Genomic DNA, 24,751 nt, shown 5'->3' on the forward strand with positions numbered 1-24,751 from the left:
TTATTATAGCTACCTAGGATGAAGGGATCTTCTAAGCAAATTCATGATCCATGGTGCCAAACTACAGACCAACAGGTCTAATCATGTCCCTTTTTTAATTATTTGGTTATATAAGATCAAGTACTTACTGAACTGTTAGAGTCACAATAGAATATTTACACTTGGTAGCTAAGGAAGCCCTCAGAATTCCAGCAGGAAACTTTAATAACATGCCTGACCTATGCTGTGTGTTCCACTCCCTTGCTTCCTCCCTCAGAATCAACAGGACTGCTGTTGTCATGTGAGCTCAGTATGCCTCTTAATCCTCTTAATGTTTTTTGGTTTTCCACCCAAAAGGAGAAGCCTCGCTGCTTTTAATGACAGTCCTCCAGGTATTTCCAGACAGCTCTCCCAAGGGTTTTCTTCACCATATTCAATATATCCCCCTCTAGTCATCTGGATGCCACTATGTATCATTTTTTATACTGCACTGAAGATGTCTAGGTATCTGCTTTCCTTTGAAGGACATCCCACACTGGTGAGAACTGCAGAGACATTTTCTGTAGAAAACACAAACACAGGGCCTGTGATGGTCCCCAGCGGCAGCAGCTCTGGCAGCTGAGCCATAGTGGTAAGAGCAACGTGGATGGTGTCTCTGTGGGAACTGTTTCCATGTCTTTCCTACCACACAGAGACTGTTCTAACTTACAGAGGACATAACGTGTTATCTCATTAGTTCAGTTCTCAGTCACGATGTATGCTGAAACTAAGACTCAGTTGTGCATGATTCACAGTTTGGCAGGCATCTTTCATCTTACTTTAAGTGATCAAGAGACCTGAGCACACAGCATGCACTTGGGTCCTGTGCTGGTTGGGACAGCGAGGTGTGACTGACATCATGTTCTAGCTCACTGTTGGTGGTTTCCAAGTTTACAATGTTGCAGACACCAAATATTTATTGAAAATTCTACCAAAGATTGTTTTTTTAAAAAAATTTATTTTATGTATATGAGTGCTAATCTGCATGAGGGCATCGTATCACATTATAGATGGTTACGGTGAATTGAACTCAGGACCTCTGGAAGAACGGACAGTGCTTTTAACTGATGAGCCATCTCTCTAGCCTCTACAAAAGATTCTTCACACTAAGTTTTCTATTTTGTTTTTCTTATTGAGCCGGGTTTCATTGATAGCATTTAATACTTGGAAGTCTGGTTTTGTGAGACTATTTGAGGATAACGGTTAGTACTGATTAAAGATAACTTAGAGTTAATATAGAAGAAATTTCTTATTTAGTTATTCTTATTAGTAATACAATAACTTTTTAATTAAGCCCTACTAAACCAGGGGTTGTTTTAAATGATTTATATGCCTATCTTACCTTTTTAAAAACTTCAAAGCAACTCATTCAGTAAGACTGGAAATGAGACTAGAGATGAGGACAAGATTAAAGAAAAAGACTTCCCCACCTTGGAAAGCCACACGGCTAATATCAGGGGCCTGAGTTCACTGGCTATCCGGCCTGTGTTGGTGAGAGAAGGAATGGTGGTAAGGGCAGTACCTGTTCAGCTCGTTCCTTATATCCAGCAGCTCCTGCTGCTCAGTTCTCACTGTTTCTTTCTCCTCAGCCGCCAGGTAACGCAGCCGCATCTGCTCCAACTCCTCCTGCTGTTTTTTAAGGCGGGCCATTTGACTTTCTTGCTCCCTCTTAAAAGAAACAAAGAAGCTGGCATGTACCACCGTGAGAATACACATTTCATAGGACTGACTTATGGACAGTACTTGGGACAGAATGATATGCTGCCAATTCTGGACCCAGTAAAATTTAGAAATGCCCACTTTTTCTCCTAATTATCTTTTTTAGCCCTCTCTCTTTTTGATGTCATAACTCATGGCCAGTGAGGACTGAGGTTTGCTGAACAGTTACAGTATATAAGAATGTGAAGGCAGGAGCAGCCACTTGCCAGCACAAAGAAGTGCAGAAGAACCTGCATCTATGAGCATCTAGGAGCCCCATCTACACACCAGTGTGCCTACAAAAAAAATTAACGACACAGTCTAGTTGACCAAGTGTTCTCTTCTCTAGGTCCATACAAAAATCTAAGCATATACTCTTTTTTGGTTTTGGTTTTTTTAATAAAAGGGGATCAAATGATATATCTTAACTTGTATTTAAAAATTAACAGTTCTTCCACAGAAGTTGATAAAAGTTTCTAAAACAATGTACTAATCTATAGGAGGAAGAGATTCCATGCCTTGTAAGAGAATCTACTGTGACAAACTGTGCTGTAGTTAACAGGGAACTTCCAAGTTCACCTGTGCATGTCTCTGCAGACAAGTGCTAGTCTTTCCTTAGGATAGTAGTGCTATCTTCTGGGTCTGTACTGGCTTACTGTTCCTGACATGCCTGGAACTCAGACATTCGCCTGCTTCTGCCTCCTGAGTGCTAGGATTAAAGGTGTGTGCTGCTGTGCCCAGCTCAAGGTAATCACGGCCTTAACTCCAACACCAGGAGTATGCTGGGTGTGCTGAGCTCTGTGTAGAAACGTCAAGTCCAGATTACGATGTGTTGGGCTTCTTTCTCTTACCACTGACTTGATAGTCATTTGTATTGCCCTGTACAGTTCATTACCTACAGTACTGCAAAACCATCCACTCAACTAATGCGCCATTTATGCACTGCTGAGGACCGTTTGGGCAGCTTCCAATTTCATACTGTAAATACTGCCAATGTTAAGATGACTATGCGTGCCCTCTGAACACATCTGGATGCATTTTACCTAGCTCTATACCTGGGGTCAGAAAACACAACTGCAGGATTACAAATATTGCCACACTGTGTGCAAGGCAGTCCATCACTGAATGGCTACTGTCAAAGTTCCTGGGCCCTGTATTTTTGAACACTTGGTGATCTTTTCCTTCTTTTAAACAGTTCTGACAGGTCACACTATGCTTTGTCCTGATTTTATTTTGCATCTCTTCCCAAACAAGTCTCAAAACATTTTAATGGCATCTGGATATGCTTATCTATAACGTTTTTATGGAAGCTCTGGGGTTTGCCTCGCTATGCCTGCTTATCTTTCTTACTGGTGTCACACTTCAAGGATCTCCCACTATTCTTTGCTTTGCCCTTTCACCCCGTGTGTTTCAGGATGAACAGAAGCAGTCTGCATGGCTCCCTCAATTCCTTTCTAGCTGGCCCTCTATGCCTTTCATTTTCTTTTTAATCCATGTCAGCCTTGAGGCTATTATTTTAAATGTATTTATTTGTGGGGGGGGGGCGTGGGGGAGGGGAGATGTGCACAGTGCAGGTGCCCGGGGAGGCCAGGGCAGGTGTTGGAACTCCTGAAGCTAGAGCTACACACTGCTGTGAGGTCCCGATGTGGTGCTGGGAACCAAACTTCTGCAAGAGCAGCAAGTGCTCTCAATCCCTGAGCTGCCTCTCCAGCCTGGGCATACTTACTTAGATCAGTGTGTGAACACCGGGCTTTGTGCACAGCGTGAGAACGAGACCTGCTTTCTTGCCTCAAACAGAACTCTAAGGACAGTGCCGGTTCCCATGTTAGTAAGGATGTCTTGTGCATGACAGGACTGAAGGTATGCAGCACCTTGCCCTGCTCTCTGTATTGTATTTATGATAACACCTTGTTCAACGAACAAGCCAGGGTTGTGGCCCTTCCAGGTTTTGTGCCTGTTTGAGACTAACTGGCTAGTTTTGCACATGTAATTTCCTTATGATGGAATCTATAGATTAATTTTAAGATTTAGAATCATGGTTATTACACTGGCCTCTTATTAAATTTTTTTAAGTAGTCTGTGGGGTTAGGGTTATTTCTTCCTATTACTGTTTATGTAAATTCAATTGTTTGAGTCAGGTATTTTTTTGTATATATTATCCATTACGACTGCTGTACCATTATTTTTTAACTTATGAGTCACTTTAGTAGATAATCAAACTCATGTATTTGTAGCATCCTAGTCTCTTCACACGCTGGTAGGATCCAGAGTCCTCTCTCCCTTGGGCATGCTGGTATGTACGGAGAGTGTCTCTCTTCCAAAGACTTCCTCTCAAAGAAACAACTTTTGGGTTTTTGTGCAGGTATGTTTGCATGCTTGCATGTGGAGGTAAACCTCGGGCGCTCTTCAGGCACCCTGTTTTTAGAGCTGATACTGAGACTTGGGGCTCACTGATAGGCAGGTAGATCTGGTTGGTATGGGCCAAGGACCTGCCTGTCTCTGCCTCCCAGTGCTGGGGTTACCACCATACGCCCCCATACCAGGTTTCTATATGGGTAATAGAGTTCAGACTCAGGTCCTCGCGCATGGAGGCGCTTTACTGAGTGAGCTCTCTCCCTAGCTCTGTCTACAAGAAACAATTTTCTTTTCGTATTTCGTAATGCAGCTATGGTCAAATTCCTCTCTAAGCACAGTCCTCCCACCCCGATTTCCTGCTCTGATAGGTTGCATTTTCTAATCTCTACGGTCTTGATTTTACAATGGGTTATTAGAAGTAAACTACTACAGAAATGCCCCAGGTTATTGAATTTTATTAATTTACACTTCAGCATCCCTGTGAGCAGGGAACATCCTGATGTACAATCTTCTGAAATGTGGTGAATTGTGGTCTAAGGTAGTTTCTGCACAATTTGATAAAGTACCTCATGTGTACCAGAAAGTGTGGAATCTTTCAAGTAAGTGTTTGTTCTGGACAAGCCAGTGGTCACTTGCAGTGTGTCAATGTCAGGTCCACATACGCACACAACTGTTTTGGTTTTGTTTAAGCTTTTATACACAACTGTGTTGTGCGATGAGTATTTATATCCTCCCTCATTCTATTAATCTGACGGTAACTGTGAAAGCTGCCACCAGGGATGCTTCCTGAGTCAAGACTACCTGCCTGAAGTTATTGCTCTGCTATGCCAAATCTACAGGGAAGCTCTGTTCCTTATAGAGCATACTGTCAGGCTGTTTGGAATGTGGGGTTATTCATATTTTCTCTATGAAAGCACTTAGCTCAGTTTTAAACAACCTGAAGTGTGTAGATTTCCATCTTTCCTCTGTACCATTTTCTATTCCTTTCATCTGTTTTGTTTCTTACCTTTTTTCTTTAAAGATTTATTTATTATGTGGAAGTATACTGTAGCTGTCTTCTGACACACCAGAAGAGGGCGTCAGATCTCATTACGGATGGTTGTGGTTGCTGGGATTTGAACTCAGGACCTCCAGAAGAGCAGCCAGTGCTCTTAGCCTCTGAGCCATCTCTCCAGCCCTTGTTTCTTATCTTTTAATCAACTCTTTCATGTCAAATTTCCTCTCAAGTTCTTCTGAGATATAAGATGTTTACTTAACAAAACCCAGTGTGAGTTAGGACTGTGACAGTCTTATAGAAAGCAAAATATATTTCATACACTTGAACTTTGTTACTTCATACTTGTATTGTTTTGTCATGAATTCTTAATTTATGTGCATTTCAAACTTGTTCATTACATACGTAGTCTCAAGCTTTATCTTATTGTGTGTGCCCGTGTGTGTGTACTCCCGTATAGAAGCCAGAGGACAATGCTGGGCACTGTCTTCTATTGCTTTCCACCTTAAGAAGAGTTTTCAGCTAACCTGGGACAGATGACCATCTCTCCATCACTTCTAGAGCTGGAGTGACAGACGCATGTGGACACACCTATCTTTGATAGGTGCCGGGGATGCTTGCACCAGAAGCTATCTCAATCCTTAACCCACTCTCTATGCTCTTTGCTGTGATTACTACTCTTCTTTCCCTCTTTCAGTCTGAATACTATTACTGACCTAGTTACCATGCCCTAGTCCATCTTAAGCAAATGAATTGTAGTTCTTAGTTTCCCTTGCAATGCTTCCCAGAATTCCTGAGTCAGGACTGTTTCTCTAACAGTTCCTCCATTGTGCCAACTATTCTCTAGACTATAGGAATCGTACAAGCTCAGACTGTTGGATTACTCTAAAGTCTACAACACTCCTTGATAGATTTCTATGGAACAAATGGCGACCGGGTTTTCCACTGATGAGGACTGCCCCAATAAGTAAGTATATAAAAAGGATGCTGAAAGTCATGCATGAAAAATTGAAGCCACTAAATAACACTATCTCAACCTTATCAAACTCAGAATTTTAAGACGTCTAACAGTAGGCAATCACTGGCAAGACTGTGAAGAAGAGGAGCTATCGTGTGGCACGTCTGTGCTGGTTTCCGTGGTTCTGGGGCTTGAGCCACACTTGCTCGGCAAGTCTCTCCCCAGGCCACACCCCTGCAGCTCTCTATGACCCTGAAAATGTAAAATTAGCATAACCACTTCAGGAAGTCAGTGAGCAACATTTAGTAAAACTTAAAAAAGAAAGTGAATGTATTCTAGTATCTGAAATTTTATTTTTGGATATAAACATCTGAAAACTGTTACTTGTGTGAGAACTGCTAGGACTGCCTTACCACAGGGAAACCTGTAAGAGCAGTTTTACTAAAGATTGCATATAAAATCTACATTAAGCGTGGTGCATTTTCATGGAATACTACTCCATGTACCTAGAGAGTAAAACATGTGAAAACAAATAATACTATGTCCAGAGGCCTTTAGGATTTTGAAACTGCCCAGTGCTAAGCAGGCCCTGAGTATGGAAGCTCAAACACCTGAGGCGACCAGTTTCCTGGTTTCTTCCCAGCTTTCTTAACTGGTTTTGTAGCCAAATGCCTGTGCGCTGAAGAGCGTGGGGCACAGTGGGGCGGGGCGCGGTGACTGTGCTGCTCTCTCTCTCCTCACAGCCAGCAGACAGGGCCACTCGCTGACACAAGGTCTCACCAGCTTGCCCGGGCTGGCCTTGCACTCATCCTTCCTGCTCATCTTTATACAGACTTGAGATTACAGCTCTAAGTCAGCAGGCTTTCCTGGATATAGTTTTAAAATATCTTATGTGCTGAAATGACAAAGAAAAGATTCAGGATAATGGTAATTAGTGGAAAGCAAGAAGGTACAGTTTAAAGATAAGAGGTTGGGGGAAGCCCCGTGTGTACAGTGCTCCTGTATAAGCCTAAAGGAAGTGCACTGGCATCTCCATGCCCTACAGTAAATGCCAGGGATGGTGGCCTGCATCTGTACCACAGCACTGGGAGGCTGGAGTCAGGCTAGCCACTTAGTGAGCGCCCAGTTCCCTGAGAGGCCCTGCTTCACTAGAGAGCAACCAAGAAGTGTGTGTGTGACCTTTGCAGGGGTGTGCATCCCTATCCATAAGTGCATTCTTTAACAAGTTATTTTTAAGGAAAGAAAAGTATCTGGGTAAAAGGGGAAGGAGGTGAGATGGACTGTTTGTTACTACTTCTCCGTTACACAGTGCAACTTCTACAGTTTTCTGAGCCAGTGTTCTTACTGTGAAGTCCTGATCCTTTTGCCTCTGACTCCTGAATGCTGGGATTACAAATGTGTACCACTACAACTAGAAAAATTTGCACTGTTTTTAAATAATGAGAAAAAGTATGACTATAAGGAGAAAAATGAACAGAAATTGATTATTTAACTTTAGGCTACTTTAAAAATGAACTTAACACCTCCCCCAACTTGACACAGTTTTATTCTAAAACATACCAGAGAAATCTTTTAAACGCCTTGAGTTTTAAAGGAAGTATGCCATATTGTTAATAATCACATGTGCGTGCAAAAAGAGGGGCCAGGGCAATGCCTTCCATTGCCAGGTGCTCTGGGTTAAAGGCTCCTCAATCAAGTGAGTATAATCTTGATTTTGCCCTGGCTGCCTATAAATTCAGAAAGGAGATGTAAACATGCACACAGTAGACTAAACAGCTGCTACAGAGTGGCCACTACTTACTCTCCCACTCACACATACCATCCAAGTCTGTGGGAAAAACGCAGAACTAAACTAAGGAACTCAAGTCCAGTTTTCTGAAAATAACCCAGAGCTGACAAGCCGGTAGGAGGGCCTGGATGGTTTCAAGACACAGTTTTTAACTAAGACTTGGACCTCCAACTGTTTTCTTAAACAAAGATTTACATCCCCATCCTTGGCTAAATTACTTATAAATTAATCAAATTAATTACTCTGAGAGGATAAGCAGGAGGCTGGACAAGATAGTGCTGATGTCAGCCGATGAAGTCTGTGTTGTTCTAACTAAATATATGGGCTTAGTTTTAAACACATCTACTGTGCACAAATATGGTAAGGGACCCACGTGCTACTAAATAAAGTCTTAGTTCTGTTTCCTGTCCTGAGAACAAATATACAGAGTTTTAAAGTAGATAACAGTGAAAATGTTAGATTTTTATGACTAATTCATGCTTTATACCATGATTAAACAATGCAGCTTTTATTCTGCTTGCAGATCTACATTCTAGAAGGGGCTTTGGTAACATTCTCGTTTAGACCATGAAGACCGGTGCAGACCTCAGGTATTTGTTATCACTCAAGCATTTGTTTAGGTACTGTTACAGCGTATTTTCACAAAGAGGGAAAAGGAAACTAAATTGTCCCTGCATATCAAACAAGTAGTTTTAATATCCCAAGACGCCAAACCCAAAATATAAGAGTATTGTTTCCTTGTTTTCTAAATTGGGGCTCACTTCATGTCATATTTATTTATTACAGTTGTTGTCATCAGTTATTAAAAAACTTTAGAAAACATACCAGTTGGGTTGAGGCTGAGAATGAAAAGGAAAGTTTTTTCTAAACAATCAGAAGGTTACAATTTCTTACTTCACAGACTTCATTACTCCTAGGCTGCCTCTGAGTGATGGAAAGCTCTCTCTAAACGTTGCTCTGGCAATGGGCACCAAGCTTTAGCTCTTAGTTGCAGGCCGTACCAGCTGGGTTCTGTCATTAACATTTATTAACAATCTAAGATACGGCTTTCACCGTCTAATCCGCACTACACAAATGTTTTCTATGGCCCTCCAGAGGGATTCAATGTGACAAATTACTGGCAGAGATTATAGCCTCGTGGCTATTCACCAGAGGCAATGTAAAATTAACATGGTACTAATCCAATTTAAACAAAAAGTTGCACAAACAATTCTCTGAACAAAAGCAGAGAGACACTTCCAATTTTATTTTCAAACACAAAATAAATATGTTTTTAATAAAGAGTTTTAGGGGAAATTTTTAAAGTAATTTTCACACATGTGAAATGTGCCAATTTAATGAAGTTATTAATTTTAATCTTCCAAAAACTGTTAGTGGCATAGCATAATTCACTATGAAGACCCCATGGGCTATTGCTCTTCTTAAATTACCACATCTCAGTATGGCCTGCAAAACATCAAAGGTTCCTAGTGACCTCAAAACTTGTTTATAATGTTTCTACAGCAGAAAGTTTACAGGACAAGGGATAAAATCAGTCCAAAGAAAGAAAGCACTAAACACACTGCATTCAGACTGCTATTTTTAAATGAGTATTTAGTGTGTGTGTCTGTGTGTGACTCATACATGTGAGTAGATACCCGTGTCCATGCATGCACAGAGAAGGGCAGAGCAGGACACTGGGAAGTAAGATGTTTCCTTACTATGTGGAGACAAGATATTGTGCTGAACTAGCAGAGTTTTGGCTAGGCTTGTGGCCAGCAAGTTCCAAGGATGTATGTTACCCAGTGTGCCATCACTCCAGCCCTGGTGCTCTCAGTTTCTTTAATGGACTGTAAGTTTGGGAGAAGTATTAATTCAAGTTTTCTTCCCCTAATAAATTTATAATAAATTCCCTTAGTAAATTCAAGAGGTAAGGAAAAAAGCTGAAAGTGATACCCTCTCTTCTTAGGAACAAATAATAAACATTTTTTTTTTTTTTGAGCCAGAGACTAAAAATTTACAGGAAGAAAGACTAAATAGGAAACGGTACACGACAAGATCCACAGGATACCACCATGTGAGGAAGCAGAATTAGCAAAGAAGAATCTGGGGTGGGAGATTTCATTATCCCTGGGCTTCATTTTGTTTCTTAAGAGTGTTTTCATGCATGTATGCCAGTATGGCCAAGGGTTGACATCAGTGCCTTCCTCAATGTTCCCCATATTTCTTTGAGACAAAGTCTCTCAAAGTGAACCTGAGCCTGCCGATTTGGCTGTCCAGGCGGCACCAAGCGCCTTCTGGGAGAGCCTCTCCAGTGCCAAGATGGCAGCCCCTGCAGCAGCACCTGCTCTAGTTTAGACGGCTACTGGTGTTCAGGCTGCTTAGCAAGCACGCTGCCCACTGATCCACCTCCAAGACACACAGCCTGTCCTTCTAGGACAGGGTCTCTCTTGGCCTAGGCTGACCTTGTACTAGCCAGAGGCAAGGGAAATCTCGGACCCCAGAGCTTCTGCGTCCACCCTTTCTTACTTTTAAAACCTACCACAGCCAGATGCAGTGGCTCATGCCTACAATCCCAATTACTTGGGAGCCTGAGGCAGGAGCATTATAAATTCAACAGCAGTCTGGGCAGCTTAGGGAGAGGCCCTTTCAGAAGTAGCTTGCTACTATCTACTTCTCTCCCCACTCTCCTGGCTCAGTGTTCCATGCGTCCTCCCTACGTTCTGTATGAAACCACGGTATCTTAGCATTATGACTTTATAAAGTCCAGCTGCTTCTTCCTCAGAGACAGTCAGTTCTCCTCAGCGCTGCTCTAGCAGGCAATGACACCATGTTTTCTACTAGGACATGCCAACTCCTCACTTCTGCTCCAGCGCTGTTGTGGGAAACCCTTGTCATGCAAGCACTGAAACAGGAAGAGCTGATCACGATTCCGTCTGTCTTATCACTTAGTGTCTCCCTGAGCACACACGACAAACTGTCAGTCCAGTTCTTCATCTGCTCTCTAGGGATTACAGAATTAAAACACCACTATACATCACCACGGAAACTCTTCTCTATTATCTGCCACTCACTTAAGCATAAGAATCCCAAGCTCTATCCCACACAGCTTCAGGTCGCTCCTTTGCCAAGACTCCATCGCTTGAGGTCAATCACATTCCAAAAAGATGCTTATTTCTAAATCTAAAACCTAAAATGCCCACTCACATTTGCAAACCTTATCTCCTTCCTCTGCTCCAGTTAAGAGAGTCTTATTATGAAATCCTGGCTGGCCTGGAATCCAAACTGACCTCCAACTCATTGTAACCCTCCTGCCTCAACCTCCAGATGTTGCCGGGTTACAGGTGTGCACTGCATCCTTGGCTCCACTAGCTTCTTACATGGTAGCTCCCAAACTAGAAAGCCTTCCCAGAATCTCTGGATAAGTCCTTAGCATCATCTTTCACAAGAATCTGGTTTCACGTCTATTTCTACAGTTCCAGGCTTTGTTCCTGGAAATGACCTTTAAAACGCAGCCTCCTGTACCTAATACGAGCTTATGCTTTCTCACTTCATGATTCTTTTTAACAACCACGGTAGTCACTACATATCCTCTATTCTGTTGCTATGTCACAACCAGACTTGCTATTAATATTCTAATGACTCAACTCCAGAGGCCCATCTGAAACACTGCCTGTTCTTCACACATCATCCCTAAGTCATACTGAACAAATAGGTTTTCTCTTCTAAATCATGACAGCTAACTGCTACAACTGTCTCTTCCTTACTGCTGAATTCTCACCTCTCTAGAGGGTGAGGCCCATGTCTTATCTACCCACAAACACTGAGCAGAGTGTTTTAAGTTTAAGAAGCACTTGTTACTGTGCAAGATGCCCACACTAGGCCTGCCAGCATTAAAATAGCACATTGTTATTTTGAAAATGAAAAATGTAAATAAATAAATCTACAATCAAAAACTTTTGAGCTCTAGTTTGGTGAGACTAGCATCATGGTCAGGAGACAGGTGTACTTAAAAATACTGTAAAGAAACAAACTACCTTTAGACTATAATTAATGTCCAACTGAAACACAAGTGGATTTTGTGTTTACATTTGGACATAACACTTAAGATATCTCCTTACATACATGCAATATTATAAAATATGAAAAGAATCTGAAATTCAGAATATTCTGGTCCAATTTCAACTGAAGGACACACGAGCTGAGTGTGCCCACTGTGCAGTGTCTAATCCCCACTGGTAGCCTGCAGTCTCAGCAGAGCCACAGCTGCTCTGGGACATGTGCTGGGCTACTCCTTAATTCCTCTCCAGTCTGGCAGGTCTCTAAAAATATGGTAAGGACTCACAGCATATATTATTATGGAAACATACTAAAACTAACGGAATATCTGGGTGGGCTGGTGAGATGGCTCAGTGGTTAAGAGCACTGACAGCTCTTCCAAAGGTCCTGAGTTCAAATCCCAGCAACCACATGGTGGCTCAAAAACCATCCGTAACGAGATCTGGTACCCTCTTCTGGAGTGTCTGAAGACAGCTACAGTGTACTTACATATAATAAATAAATAAATAAATCTTAAAAAAAAAATATCTGATAGACACGTACCAGATTCATTCAGAATAAAACTGATTTTTTTTTTAAGTTCGAGTCATACTTGTGAACTTTCAACAGGTTCAGTAAGTCATATTCAAAGTAAAACCCTCATTCATATTCTCTTAGATCTTAATCATTTGAAAAAATTATGGCCCAAATTAAGATTAATTTCTGATGAAAAGAACTTTTTTGTCTAGGAAGGGAAAATATCAACAAAGATTTTCAAAAAACTATGAAGTCTTTTAAATTTAAAATTATGCAAAACTTCCCTATGACAGCTTTCATAATTGAATAATTGTATATTCCTAGGAAAATTATTATAAAATGTTAGGCTCTTAAATATTAAGAGTGGTGACGCACGCCTTTAATCCTAGCACGCAGAGAGGCAGGCGGATCTCTGAGTTCAAGGCCAGCCTGGTCTACAGAGTGAGTTCCAGGACAGCCAGGGCTACACAGAGAAACCCTGTCTCAAAACACAAAAAACAAAACAAAATAAAAAAAAAATTAAGAAATGCTAAATTTAGTTTATCACAAAATGGTCCCCTTCATCCCTTTTAGAGAAGTCCCTAATGGAAATGAATCCAAAGGAAAGAAGCAGTTGTTTCTAAGTGAAAGTAAGTTATTTTGAACAAGACTGCTGGCAACTAAAAATAAAAGATATAAAAGTTCCAGCTTTCAATTGTGAAAACACGATTCTGCATATTATAAGACATTAAAAAACAAAGCCAAAGCCTCTGATCTTAGACCACAGCACTGGCGATGCCAATGCAGATTTCTAACAGTGTCAAACAGGACACTTACAAAGCTGCGAAGGGAAGACAGAGTCTGCTCCCAACCACGTACCTGCTTTAGTCTGGCAAGTTCTTTCAAAGCTCGGCCCCACTGCTGCTTGTAATGCAGTTTAGACTTGGTTGCAGATTCCAACTTTCTTTCAAGTTCAACCTAACAGTGATTAAAATCGTATCAAGTGAAACACTATACCACTGTGTGCAATCACTGAAAGATAATATATACAAAGAGTCGGGCTTAAGAAAAGAGTTTATACAGCGTGACATATGACATCGTCTGAAGCTGTTATATAATTTACTATAAATATTGTGGCACATGGACATTTTCTTGTTTAAAATATAGTATTATTTTTATTGCCTTGCAGGCTAGACTAAAAAGAACTGAATTAGTCTTAGCCTCTAGACAGTTACTGTAAATGTATTTAAACGTGTATATTACACAGAGTGAAAACTACATTCATTTTTAACAAAAAGCAGCTCTAACTGTTAACATCCTGCTTGAGCTGGCACCCACTCTCAGCAGGCAAATTTTCCTTGAGAAGGCCTATCATTAGGTGGAATTCTGTCTTGTAATAAAGAGAGCTGGAGAGATACTTTCATAACTTTTGGCAAAACCACAGAATGCTGGAAACAGTGCAGTGTTTTATCAAAAAGCAATTTACTAAGAGGTGCAAAGTCAAAAATGAAAAAATATTTTAAGAATGTTAAAATAAACCCAAGAGGAAGAAAAATAATGGTCCTTAATAACACACATCTCACTTTTATTTTCTATCTTTCCTGAAATATATAAAGAAAAACACTAAAGTGATTCAATTAAAAATCCGGTTATTTATGCTTGCAGCAGGCAATCTGTTGTGCCTGAACTAAAGCCAAGTTGGCTATGTTCTGGAATGTCTTCACTCAGTGCTTCAAACTATGAACCAAGCAAGCCCATGCAGCCAGAAGACAGCCTTACTGTTACGTGATAATGTAATAATCTGCTTGAATTACAGCAAAACATTGTCACTCTGAACTAGCTGATTTTTTTAATATCAAGTTTAGTTTTTTCCCATACATACAACTCCCAATGTTTCACAGAAAAACAAAAGATGAAGACTCTAAAAAATTCGAATGTTAGAAAACTCAGAGCAGAATAAAATGTGAGGAAGAGCAGGCTGCCAAGTCCTCGTCACCAGGGCCAGAACTCTCTGCGGTTATATATGACACTTGGAGTCCAGGTCTTCCCGCTCCACAACCCCACCCCAGTGCTAGGACTCAGATGTGTTGACATTTCACAACCAGGCTCAAGCATCTTGAGTTGAATGATATTGCTGAGATTACTGGAGATAATCCCTCCACTTGTGCCCCGTGATTCATGCACATCACTTGGTAATTTAACAACAAGCCATACCTCAGAAGAGTGGAGACAGTCTCTGAGAGCATGCACATGGGTCCTGGACAAGGTCCGTGTCTGGGACCAGACCAAGGATGAGGCCTAACAGACCCACTCGAACAGTAAAGACTAGACAGCTCTACCAGCTTTGCATAAATATAAAAATAATTCATACTTTCATAGTTACACACACTAATTTAAAACACACACATCATTCTGCCTATTTTATTCCTAAAAACTTACTTGCAAATCTGAAGCACAAATTCATTACTATCAATAATCCCTAATTTCTATTTTAAGAATATGGTGCTTGTGATTCCAAAGAATCGTGTGGACCCAATTCCTAGAATAATATGTGTAACTAAAATTTCCTTTGGTTTTATTTAAATTATTTTTATTATTTACTGACTTCAAAAATGTAAAATATAATTATAATACTTCTCTTTTCTCCCTCCATCTGCTCCCAAGGCCTCAACTCCCTCTCAAATTCATGACCTCTTTTCTTTACTATTGTTAAATATATACGTACGTACACACACAGACACACGCACACACACACACACGCACATAGGCTGATTCCATTTACTGTTGTTTGTATGTATCCAGTTCGAAGCTGACCATTTTGGGTTAGATAACTAATTTGGGGGACGTCCCTGGGAGAAGCCATCTCTCCCTTTCTCACCGTCTTCAGGTGCGTGTAGTTCTTTGTGTAGGTAGGACTCAGTGAGATTTCCCCTCCTAACTTAGCATGACTATTTATGCTGCCTTTGTTTGAGCCTTGTTTAGGCAGCCATATCGTTGAGGTGTGGAGGGGTGGGGGGGGGAGCTTCCTTCTCATTTATAGGACACACATTCTCACAGAAGATTTCTAAATAGTTACTACAATATCAGGACTTTCATTGCTGTTTTGAAACTGACCTTGACTCTTGGCCTCTTACATCAACAGTGCTTGCAGTACAGGTATACACCTGTACTTGTAATTTTATTTAGGGCTTCACTGTTCCGAGACTGAAGTCATATACCATAGCTAAGATAAATATCCCTGAAAGGAGACAGATCGCTCAAGACCTAAATCAACTCAGAATGCAGAAGACGAACTTCCCATCTGCTACAAAGACCTAGCATTCGTTTTTGTCTTGAGTCCATTCCCAGGTCTAACCTATCACAAGGAACTACTTATTCGTCCCTTGAAATATGTTCAGATTTCCCTTTTTCTCTTCCTATTCCACTTACGCAGCCCAAGCTTCTCTCTTCTCATGTCAACTATACAAGTGTCTCTTATCATCCAGTTTTAAATGTCTGTAAGTTCTGCAAACTGCTACTAATTACTGAAAACTTTACTACAGCTATTTGCCTAGGATCCAAACTATAATCTCTGTACTTCTTGCTGAACCTTCTTCAGGAGTCTTCAACAAGAAACCCCACTGCCGCCGGGCGTGGTGGCGCACGCCTTTAATCCCAGCACTCGGGAGGCAGAGGCAGGCGGATTTCTGAGTTCGAGGCCAGCCTGGTCTACAGAGTGAGTTCCAGGACAGCCAGGGCTACACAGAGAAACCCTGTCTCAAAAAAAACCAAAAAAAAAAAAAAGAAACCCCACTGCCCAGCCATGTGCCCCGCAACTCCTTCTCACCCAACTGCCTGGGCTACTGATTCGTTTCTCTTTCTTCTGCTTGCCTACATCTTAAAGCTCGCCTTAGATTTGACCTCTGTCTGAGGCTCTCTTGAACCTGCTACAATACGAAACACCAAATGGTTTTGTTTGGATTGGGTTAGTCATGGTCATTTACTCCTCAAAGTCATCTTTGAAACCACACAACAGTGTTTAAAGTACCCCGAGAATAATAAATACTTTTGCTCGCTCTTTTTCTATCTCTCTTGTTTTTCTAAGAGTAGTAACACATTAGATACCAAAATATTATTCAATACTACACAACTTTTAGCATGATTCAAATGTTGACCTTCTTTTAATATGTTGATTTTCAAGCTCTATTTGCCCCATTAAAACGTATGCTTTCCATATTTTAAGTTTTTAAAGCTTTAATAATTTACAAATTATGTAACGAATATTTTCTAGGTGACAGAAAACTCACAAAGCTGATACAGTGGCTCACAAGTATAACACAGCAGCCAGGAAGCCGAAGCAAGGCTGGGGCCCGTCTAAGCTACAGAGTGTGTGCTGGACCATCTTGTAGGTAAGACCTAGCTTCAAAAAAAGTGAAAAAAATGGGGTTGGAGTGCAGGGGCTGTGAGGTGGCTCAGAGGGCAGGGTACTAGCAGCACAAAGCCCACAGCAGTGAGACCAGTGTCCTGGAGCCACAATGGAAGGAGGGAGGGAGGGAACTGACTTCCGGAAGAGTTGTCAAGTGCTAATGCACACGTGTACACGCACACTTGCTCGCTCTCTCTCTCTCTCTCTCTCTCTCACACACACACACAATGAAAATTTAAAAAAAACATAAACTATTTACTTTTGTAATAATAAAAGGAATCAAGATTTTATAAAACTGTATATTAGTGTTACTTTAGACTCTTTAGATGAAAATGCACATGCTGCATCAATAGGTGGGCAGCCATGGTGTCACACAGCTTTGATCCTAGCACTCAGATCTCTATAATTCAAGGACAGCCATGGCTACAACAGTGTCTCTGTATTAAGGAAGGAGGGAAGGGAGGGAGGGAGGGAGGGAAGGAGGGAAGGAGGGAAGGAGGAAGGAAGAGAAAGAGAAGAGAAGAGAAGAGAAGAGAAGAGAAGAGAAGAGAAGAGAAGAGAAGAGAAGAGAAGAGAAGAGAAGAGAAGAAGAGAAGAGAAGAAGAGAAGAGAGCTCTCCCCAGGCACCAGCAAGCCTGGAGAGCCACTTCAGACACTGCTTCACTGTGCAGCACTTCTATGAGTTATCAGTTACTATTTCAGAATCAGACTCTGCCCTCTCCTGGTTCCAAACAGACTTACAAGGAATTAAAACAAAAAAAGTTAAGTTGTTTTACTGTACACTCAAAACTGGAATGCTAAAAGCATGGCTTAGTTCTAAGACAGAGACAGTCACAAAACAATGTCTCCAAATACAGTCCTGGTATTTAAATAAATGTAGACAATGCCCCAGGTTCTATGCTAAGCATTTTGTCCATTTTATTAATCCTGTTTAAAAGACAGAAGTCAACAGAAGTGAAGAAGCTGTCCACTGTGACACAAGGAAGGGGCCGAGTGAGCAAGAGACAGCAGTCAAGTGGTTATGTGTTCCCGATGGCAACTGTCATGCGCCCAGCTTAGGATGAGCCTAACTCCCTCCATGGCTTTAAAACCGACCTGGTCCACATCACACTCTCAGTGTCTGCAGGAGCTCCCCGGACACTTCTCCCTTCTCCCAGCTCTGCACCTCTGCTTCCTCCACTCAGACCTCAATGCAAACGCCCCCCTCTGGATGGCTGTTGGATAGTCATACTTCTGTAAACAGTATTTATGGGGCTGGGGCCATGATTCGATACTCAAGATCATCTGTGGCTCTTCCAGAGGACCCGAATTCAGGTCCTAGCTCCTAACTCCAGCCCTCGGAGCAGATGCCCTCTCTGACTTCTGTGGGTACCTCACATTCATGGCATTCTCTCTCTTTGTCTCTCTCTCTCTCTGTCTCTGTCTCTCTCTCTCTGTCTCTCTCTTTCTCTCACACACACACACAACACACACACACACACATACACATACACACAAACAGTAAGATAAATCCTATAAAATAGGTAGTGTGTGTGTGTGCATTTGAGTTCCAGAACGCACATATGAAGCCAAAGCAAAACTTGCAGGAGTCATTTCTCTTGGCTGGAGCTCGAATTCAGGTTGTCAGGCTGAGTAACAGACCTTTTTCCCACTGTATCATCTTGGTATCCCGAATGTATACTTTGTAATGCTTTGCTGCACATTTTGGCTATGGAGGAATTCCAACATAAATGGCAGCCATGACTGCGTTTCAAACCCAGAAAATGGAGTGCAGTGAGTATTTCTTCTCTAAAGGCTAGGAAGTATGTGGGTCTCTACCCTGAAAGTTCCTGTGCAGGACACAGGATCCAGAAAGTACAGAAATAGAGCAGTCACAGTGACCGCCTCAACACTGAAAGCTCACCACTGAATCAGAGGATTTGAGGTCCCAATATGGCGCTAGCAGCAGGGGTACCCTGGGTAACTGGAATGAACACTGGCTGTACCCTGCTTCTACACATTCCCACTCAGACTTTGGGTCTGGGTCTTTCACCTTCTGACAAGTGTTGGTTCCTTCCTTCCAACAGTCGTCACTTCTGTTCACAATCTATTTATGCAAGCTGTTACTGACAACACACAACCAGTTCAAATACCACCAATGTCACACACCTCGCCTCCTCTGCTGTGCTGCATTGGAGCAGAGTCCTGTGCACACGTATTCATTAGTGGCTATATGCGTTGATCACCAGAGCTCGTGACACTGACAGAGGCTGACAGTTACCTTCTCCAAGGTGAGGAGGTTTATTTCTGACTGCAGCCGGATTTCTGGTTTGTTGTTTTGTTGATCCTTGAACTGCTGAAACTCTTTTTCCAAAACCTTATACTTATTGCCAGCATCACTAAGCTGTAAAGAGAAAGTACATTATAGCCACTACAAGCAAATCTTGATACTGCACAGTCATTCTAAAACATGTTATGGTGGAACATTTGGAAAAAATAAAGTGGTCAGTAAGAATTCAGCACATTAATTAACAGAAAAGCCTTTTGTTTTTAAACTAGGTAAAAAATTAAGGATTGAACGGCTTAATGCCTGAAGGAATGGCAAAGACACCAGGGGCTCACCAGGAGCAGAGGCTTCTCATCCTGCAGAACTGGCTCTGATCACAGCTCCCAATACTTGGTAAGTTATTAGGGTGGGCAGGGAAGGAGGGGGGGGGCAACAGATGGACAGACAGGTAGTGGGTGGTCTTAACTGTACACTGTAACTGAGGGTAAAAAGATATTCGGTTTGGCTGAGGACGGTGGCTCCGTATCTATGTAACACTTGTAATCCTAATGCTTGATAGGGCAAAGCAAGAAGACTGCCCTATGTTGGAGGTAAGTTTGGAGAACACAATGAGTTCCAGGCTATCCTGAGCTACTGGATGTCTTAAAGAGCAAGTAAACAAAAGTATATAATAATTTATAAGATCTTTTCACATGTAGATTAACAATGCAAATGACAATTGTTGAGGATGACTTCTGAAAACATACACTGATGTCACAGTTAGACAAACCTATGGGCTCTTTTTCTATGACAACAGATGTAATGAAGCTGAAACTCTGACACGTTACGTGGCTAAGGGACAACCTAGAGCAGCACTGATACGCTGCACCCAGCACAAGGACGGCTGCAACACACTTGTCAAGCTGCCTGTGTGGTCCTTAGAAGAAGCTGCCCCTACAGCAAACATTCCCACATAATTCACATTTCCACAAAGACCTTTCGGAAATGATCTCACTTTTGCTTGGTGTGCATGATGTATGTATGTGTCTATACATGTTTGCATGTGTATGCACACGTGGAGGCCAGAGGTCAACATCAGCATCCTTTTCAACTGTTTTCTAACTTATACTCCGAAAGAGGTCTTTATTGACCCCGGAGCTCTCACAGACTGACTGGCTGGGCTGACAGCGAGTGCAAGGCATCCTCTTGCCTCTGCCTCTGCCTCCCAGCACAGGGACGACAGAGCATCATCCCCAGGCCCAGCTCTTTACATTGGTGCTTGGATCCTCACGCAGGTCGGAATGTTTGCCTGGCGCACACTGTCTCTGACAGAGACATTTTCCTAGCCCCCACTTTTATATCTTAACAAAAAAAATACACTAATAGTAAGTGCATATCGTTCTTCACCACTCACGAACACTATCATAAGTGACTGCCACTGCTACAATTGTAGAGGCTGCTAGGGCACAGAGGATAGTCCTTGGGAGGCCAGCATTATGGCCATGGCCCTGAGTTCTGGTGCTGCCCTCACTAGAACACAAACAGGTTTATCTTCATCAGTTCTTTGTGTTTAATGGCCTCTTCTTCGAGTTTAACTGAAATAACATATCTAATATATGCAACCACGTCAGTGTAATGACCCCAGACTGTCCTCATGCACATCCCTTGAGCAAACTGGATCATTCACCAGTTTCCCCCCTGATAAAAACTGAGCTTCAAGAACAACGGTGTGCCTTTGATAATTTTTTTTCAAATTACCAATTTTCACACCAAGACTGTTGCTCCATAACTGTGAGACAGTGGTAGCATCTTGGGGTGGACTGACAGGTATGTGACAGAAGGTGGGCATTTGCTCCAAGCACTCCCTTGACTCTGCCGATGATGCCGTTGCTCTAAGCGCCTGAATCTTGAGCTTGAAGAACACTACTACTGGTGAGCCCCATGGCAAACACCCACTTTTATATGGTGAAAGAGGCCCTCAGTAACAACCCAATTCGCATTTACAACCATACAAGCAGTATGGGTGAGAAAGCCTTGAGCTACTACAGACACTATTCATGACAGAAGGCCCCGAAGCATTCATCACACACATCTAATCCACACTCAAGTTTTTCAAGAAAGATAAGTTGAATTTTTAACAGCCTGATCTTTTCCCTCTATTTTCTACAAATATTTATTGAGTTTCTACCACTGCCGACACCAGGCTGGATTCCAGGACAGAACTATAAACAAAAAGGTTTCATGGAGCAACAATCTGAGACTGATTAAATGATCATTAAATAAAAATAAAAATTGGCACGTTGTAAAAAAAGAAAAAGAGCAAGGAAGCAATATTCCAGGAGTACATTTATCATAAGCTTGAAAATATTATTGGGGCAAGTGACATTTTACTGTAAGTAACGGAAGGACTCATAGCATACCCAGGGCCCATGGAAAACAGAACACAATGAGGCCTTGTGGGAGAAGCTAGCAGGGTGTGCTAGTGGAGAAAGGAGAAACTGCTGTGGCTTAGCTGTGCCATGAAAACGTGGCCCTGAGGACTGCCCAACTGGAGTGAGGAGCAGCCCAGATGGAACATAGAAAATAGTAAGTAGTAACTCGGAGCTATTGATAGCAAAGTAGATTCTAACAGCATGGAGGGCAGGCAGCTGCCCAGCTATTATTTGTGTGGGTTTTTATCCAGGAACTCAATAAGCAAAGGCGGGGTAGAAACCCCAGGCCAGGATTTTAATGGTTTTCTACTATGCAGCAGAGGTACAGAGTGGGTAGGACAGACAGATGGGTAGACATTGCCCGGGCTGTGAGGCTCCTGATCCTGATGGTTACCCTACAGACGGTGAGAAGGCAGTGGTAGGTTTTCAAGTGTGCTATCTTTCCCAATTTTCAAACTACCTCACTGCAACATAAGCTCAGACGGCCCATCATTGACATAAATGACAGTGTGTGCGCCAAGAGGGGCTGGAGGGGCTGGGGCTGAAGCATGAACAAGGTAAGTATAATGGGAAGACATAGAGGTTTAAAGTGCCTTAAAAATGTCCAGGTAAGGAACTGAAAGCAGCAGTCTGAGGTGGAGGACTGGAGTGCAGAGAGAAGGTCTTGAATATAATAAATGTGGAAGTTTAGTGTCTAGACAAGGAAAGAAACTGCAGGACAGCACAGGAGGCCCGAGGGTGGAGGAAGGCAGGGGGGCGGGGCAACAGGAGGAGAGGTTAGGCAAGACCAAAACAACAGTGTTTATATGCATACAGCTCAGCCAACTCAGATAGGAAAATGCCCATTCCTCCTAGTGACCCAGCCATGGTGGACTCTAACAATTGCATATAGGCATGGGCACACAAAGGGACCATGATGAACAAGAAGAGGGTAGAACTCTTCTTACAAAATGTAGGTTCTAGAAAGCACTGGATTGTTTTAGGATACTTAAGGCATTAATGTCCTAATGAATGTCTACATTGTTAAAAAGGGATTTACAGAAAAATCTCTTACATTTTAAGTTACCTGAAATTGTACAGTTTCACAAAAATGGTTCGAAGGGTAAGATAAGTATACTAACATAGTCCTTGACTTTAACTAAAAAAAAAAAAAAAAAAAAATTCCACTGTAGTGGGAATCTCTGGGCAGCAAGTACAACAGTCCAAGCCCCAGTGGGTGCCAGCACCTCACAGTGAAGCGTTTCTAGGAGCAGAGGCTCTCTCACCTGCTGCTGAAGCCGCTGTTTGTCCTCTTCCAGCTGCTTCAGCTTCAGCCTCTCCAGCTCCACTTGGTACACACAGTCATCTCTGGCCCTTCGGACAGAGTCCTGCAGCTCCTGAAGGTTCCGCTCCCGTTCTAACTGCAGCTCCTTTCTCTCTCTCTGAAGCTGAAAGGAAAAGCACGTTAGGCACCTAGCTTATCACCACTGGCATGGTCCACCTTACAACAGACAGTGTTCAAAATAGAACACACTGAGCTGGGGAGACCATTAAGTGTTGTCGTATGTGAACCCTGACTCAGGTTACTCCCAGCACCCACTATGAAAGCACAGGTGCCAGGGTGCAAAGCGTGAAGCCTGCCTTTGTATTATGTGGAGCGCCGCTATCTCGTAAACATCCTGTGCTGAGTCATTTCCTCAGTACTATCTCGTAAACATCCTGTGCTGAGTCATTTCCTCAATAACAACTCGTAAACATCCTGTGCTGGAAATCCCCGCCCCGGGCAGCTCCGCCTCAGGGATAGGGCAATCAGTGTTGAGCCAATCATGGCTTGCCACGTCCGAGGCGGGGAGAATTTCTTATAAAAAGGAGGGGCTCGGACTGCCTGGGGTCTCCGGTTGTGAAGCTTATGCTCTCCCTCTCAAGACGCATAAAGCTTGCTGCAGAAGAACCCTATTGTGTGTGGTGTCCTTATTCGCGGGCGAATTAGAGAACACTCACATCTGGTGCCGAAATCCTGGGAAAACAAAGAACATCGTGAGCACCGTCGGAGATCCCTCGGTGACGGGGAGGGTCCAGAACTGCAGGAACTACGTCTCGGAAAGGTATGCCTGAATTTTACCTGACCCTTTCGCACTCCCTTCAACTAACTGGGCCGTGGGAGGGATTGCCCGAGGCTTTAATTATCGTCTTCGTGGCTTTGGTTGTATGGTTCCTAGCCCGAAAGAAAGGGCAAAAGGTTTTAGAAGCTATGCAGGAAGGTATGTCAGAATCCGAGCGTAGTGAGAGGATGGGTGTGCGCACAAAAACCGTAAAAAAGGCAAAAAAGGGAAGTGAAAAAGGACCTCCCGGGAGAAATAGAAAGGGAGAGAAGGGGAGCAGCAGGCCCGGGTTATATCCGACCCGAGAACTGGCTGCCCTCCACCTAAGAGATACCTCGGATTCTTCTGAAACCGAGGATAGTAAGCTGACCTCGGAGGAAGAGGGCGAGTTAGAAGAAGAAGCAGTTAGATATAAAGGAGAAAGGTATCACCCAGATGAAGGCGGGCGACCTGAGTCAAGTAAGCCCGCGTCCGGTGTCTTCTCTAAGGATAGGAGATTGTTGGCTGCCGCCATTCCCTCCGCTCCCCCACCTTATGAGGCCCGGTCATCCACAACTTCCTTTTTTCCCCAAAGGATCCTCCGCAAGCTACACTTAGCGTTTCCTGTTTATGAACAGGAAGGGGGGAGAATCTACGCTCCTGTAGACTATAGTCAGATAAAAGATCTTGCAGAATCAGTAAGAAAATATGGTCCCAATGCTAATTTTACTATTATGATTCTTGAAAGAATGGCACAAACTGCCATGACACCTAGTGATTGGCAAATGGTGGTTAAGGCCGCCTTGCCTACCATGGGACAATACATAGAATGGAAAGCCTTGTGGCATGAGGCAGCCCAGTCCCAGGCCAGGGCCAACGCAATAGCCCTTACGCAAGAGCAGCGGGATTGGACATTTGACCTTTTAACAGGCCAAGGCCCGTGGGCCGCAGATCAAATTAATTACCATTGGGGGGCGTACGCCCAGATTTCCAGCACAGCCATACGGGCCTGGAAGTCACTTAATCACAAGGGAGAAACCACCAATCAGCTTACAAAAATTGTTCAAGGGCCCCAGGAGCCCTTTGCCGACTTCGTCGCACGCATGGTGGAGGCGGCAGGAAAAATCTTTGGGGACCCAGAGGGGATAGGACCCTTTATTGAGCAACTGATTTTTGAACAAGCCACCCAGGAATGCAGGAATGCCATTGCTCCTAGAAAATCAAAAGGGTTGCAAGAATGGCTAAGAGTGTGTAGAGAGCTTGG

The 24,751-nt window shown here is 42.8% G+C and overlaps 1 protein-coding gene across 2 annotated transcripts in view; it reads right to left on the reverse strand.

Moving 5' to 3' along the window:
- Cep120 (centrosomal protein 120) overlaps positions 1-24,751 on the reverse strand; it is a 65,285-nt gene that overhangs the window by 2,584 nt on the left and 37,950 nt on the right. Inside the window, exons 17-20 of one of the 2 annotated variants that reach the window (XM_021150632.3) lie at positions 22,693-22,854; positions 19,011-19,133; positions 13,225-13,323; positions 1,541-1,686 (exon numbers count right to left, since the gene is read on the reverse strand). In XM_021150632.3, the coding sequence (XP_021006291.1) occupies positions 1,541-1,686; positions 13,225-13,323; positions 19,011-19,133; positions 22,693-22,854 (530 nt within the window). The remainder of the gene's footprint in view (positions 1-1,540; positions 1,687-13,224; positions 13,324-19,010; positions 19,134-22,692; positions 22,855-24,751) is intronic. The other variant, XM_085833691.1, reaches the window with a different exon arrangement.

Source organism: Mus caroli, unplaced genomic scaffold (assembly GCF_978045245.1).
Source record: "Mus caroli unplaced genomic scaffold, Mus_caroli_1 scaffold_19, whole genome shotgun sequence".
NCBI lineage: Eukaryota > Metazoa > Chordata > Mammalia > Rodentia > Muridae > Mus > Mus caroli.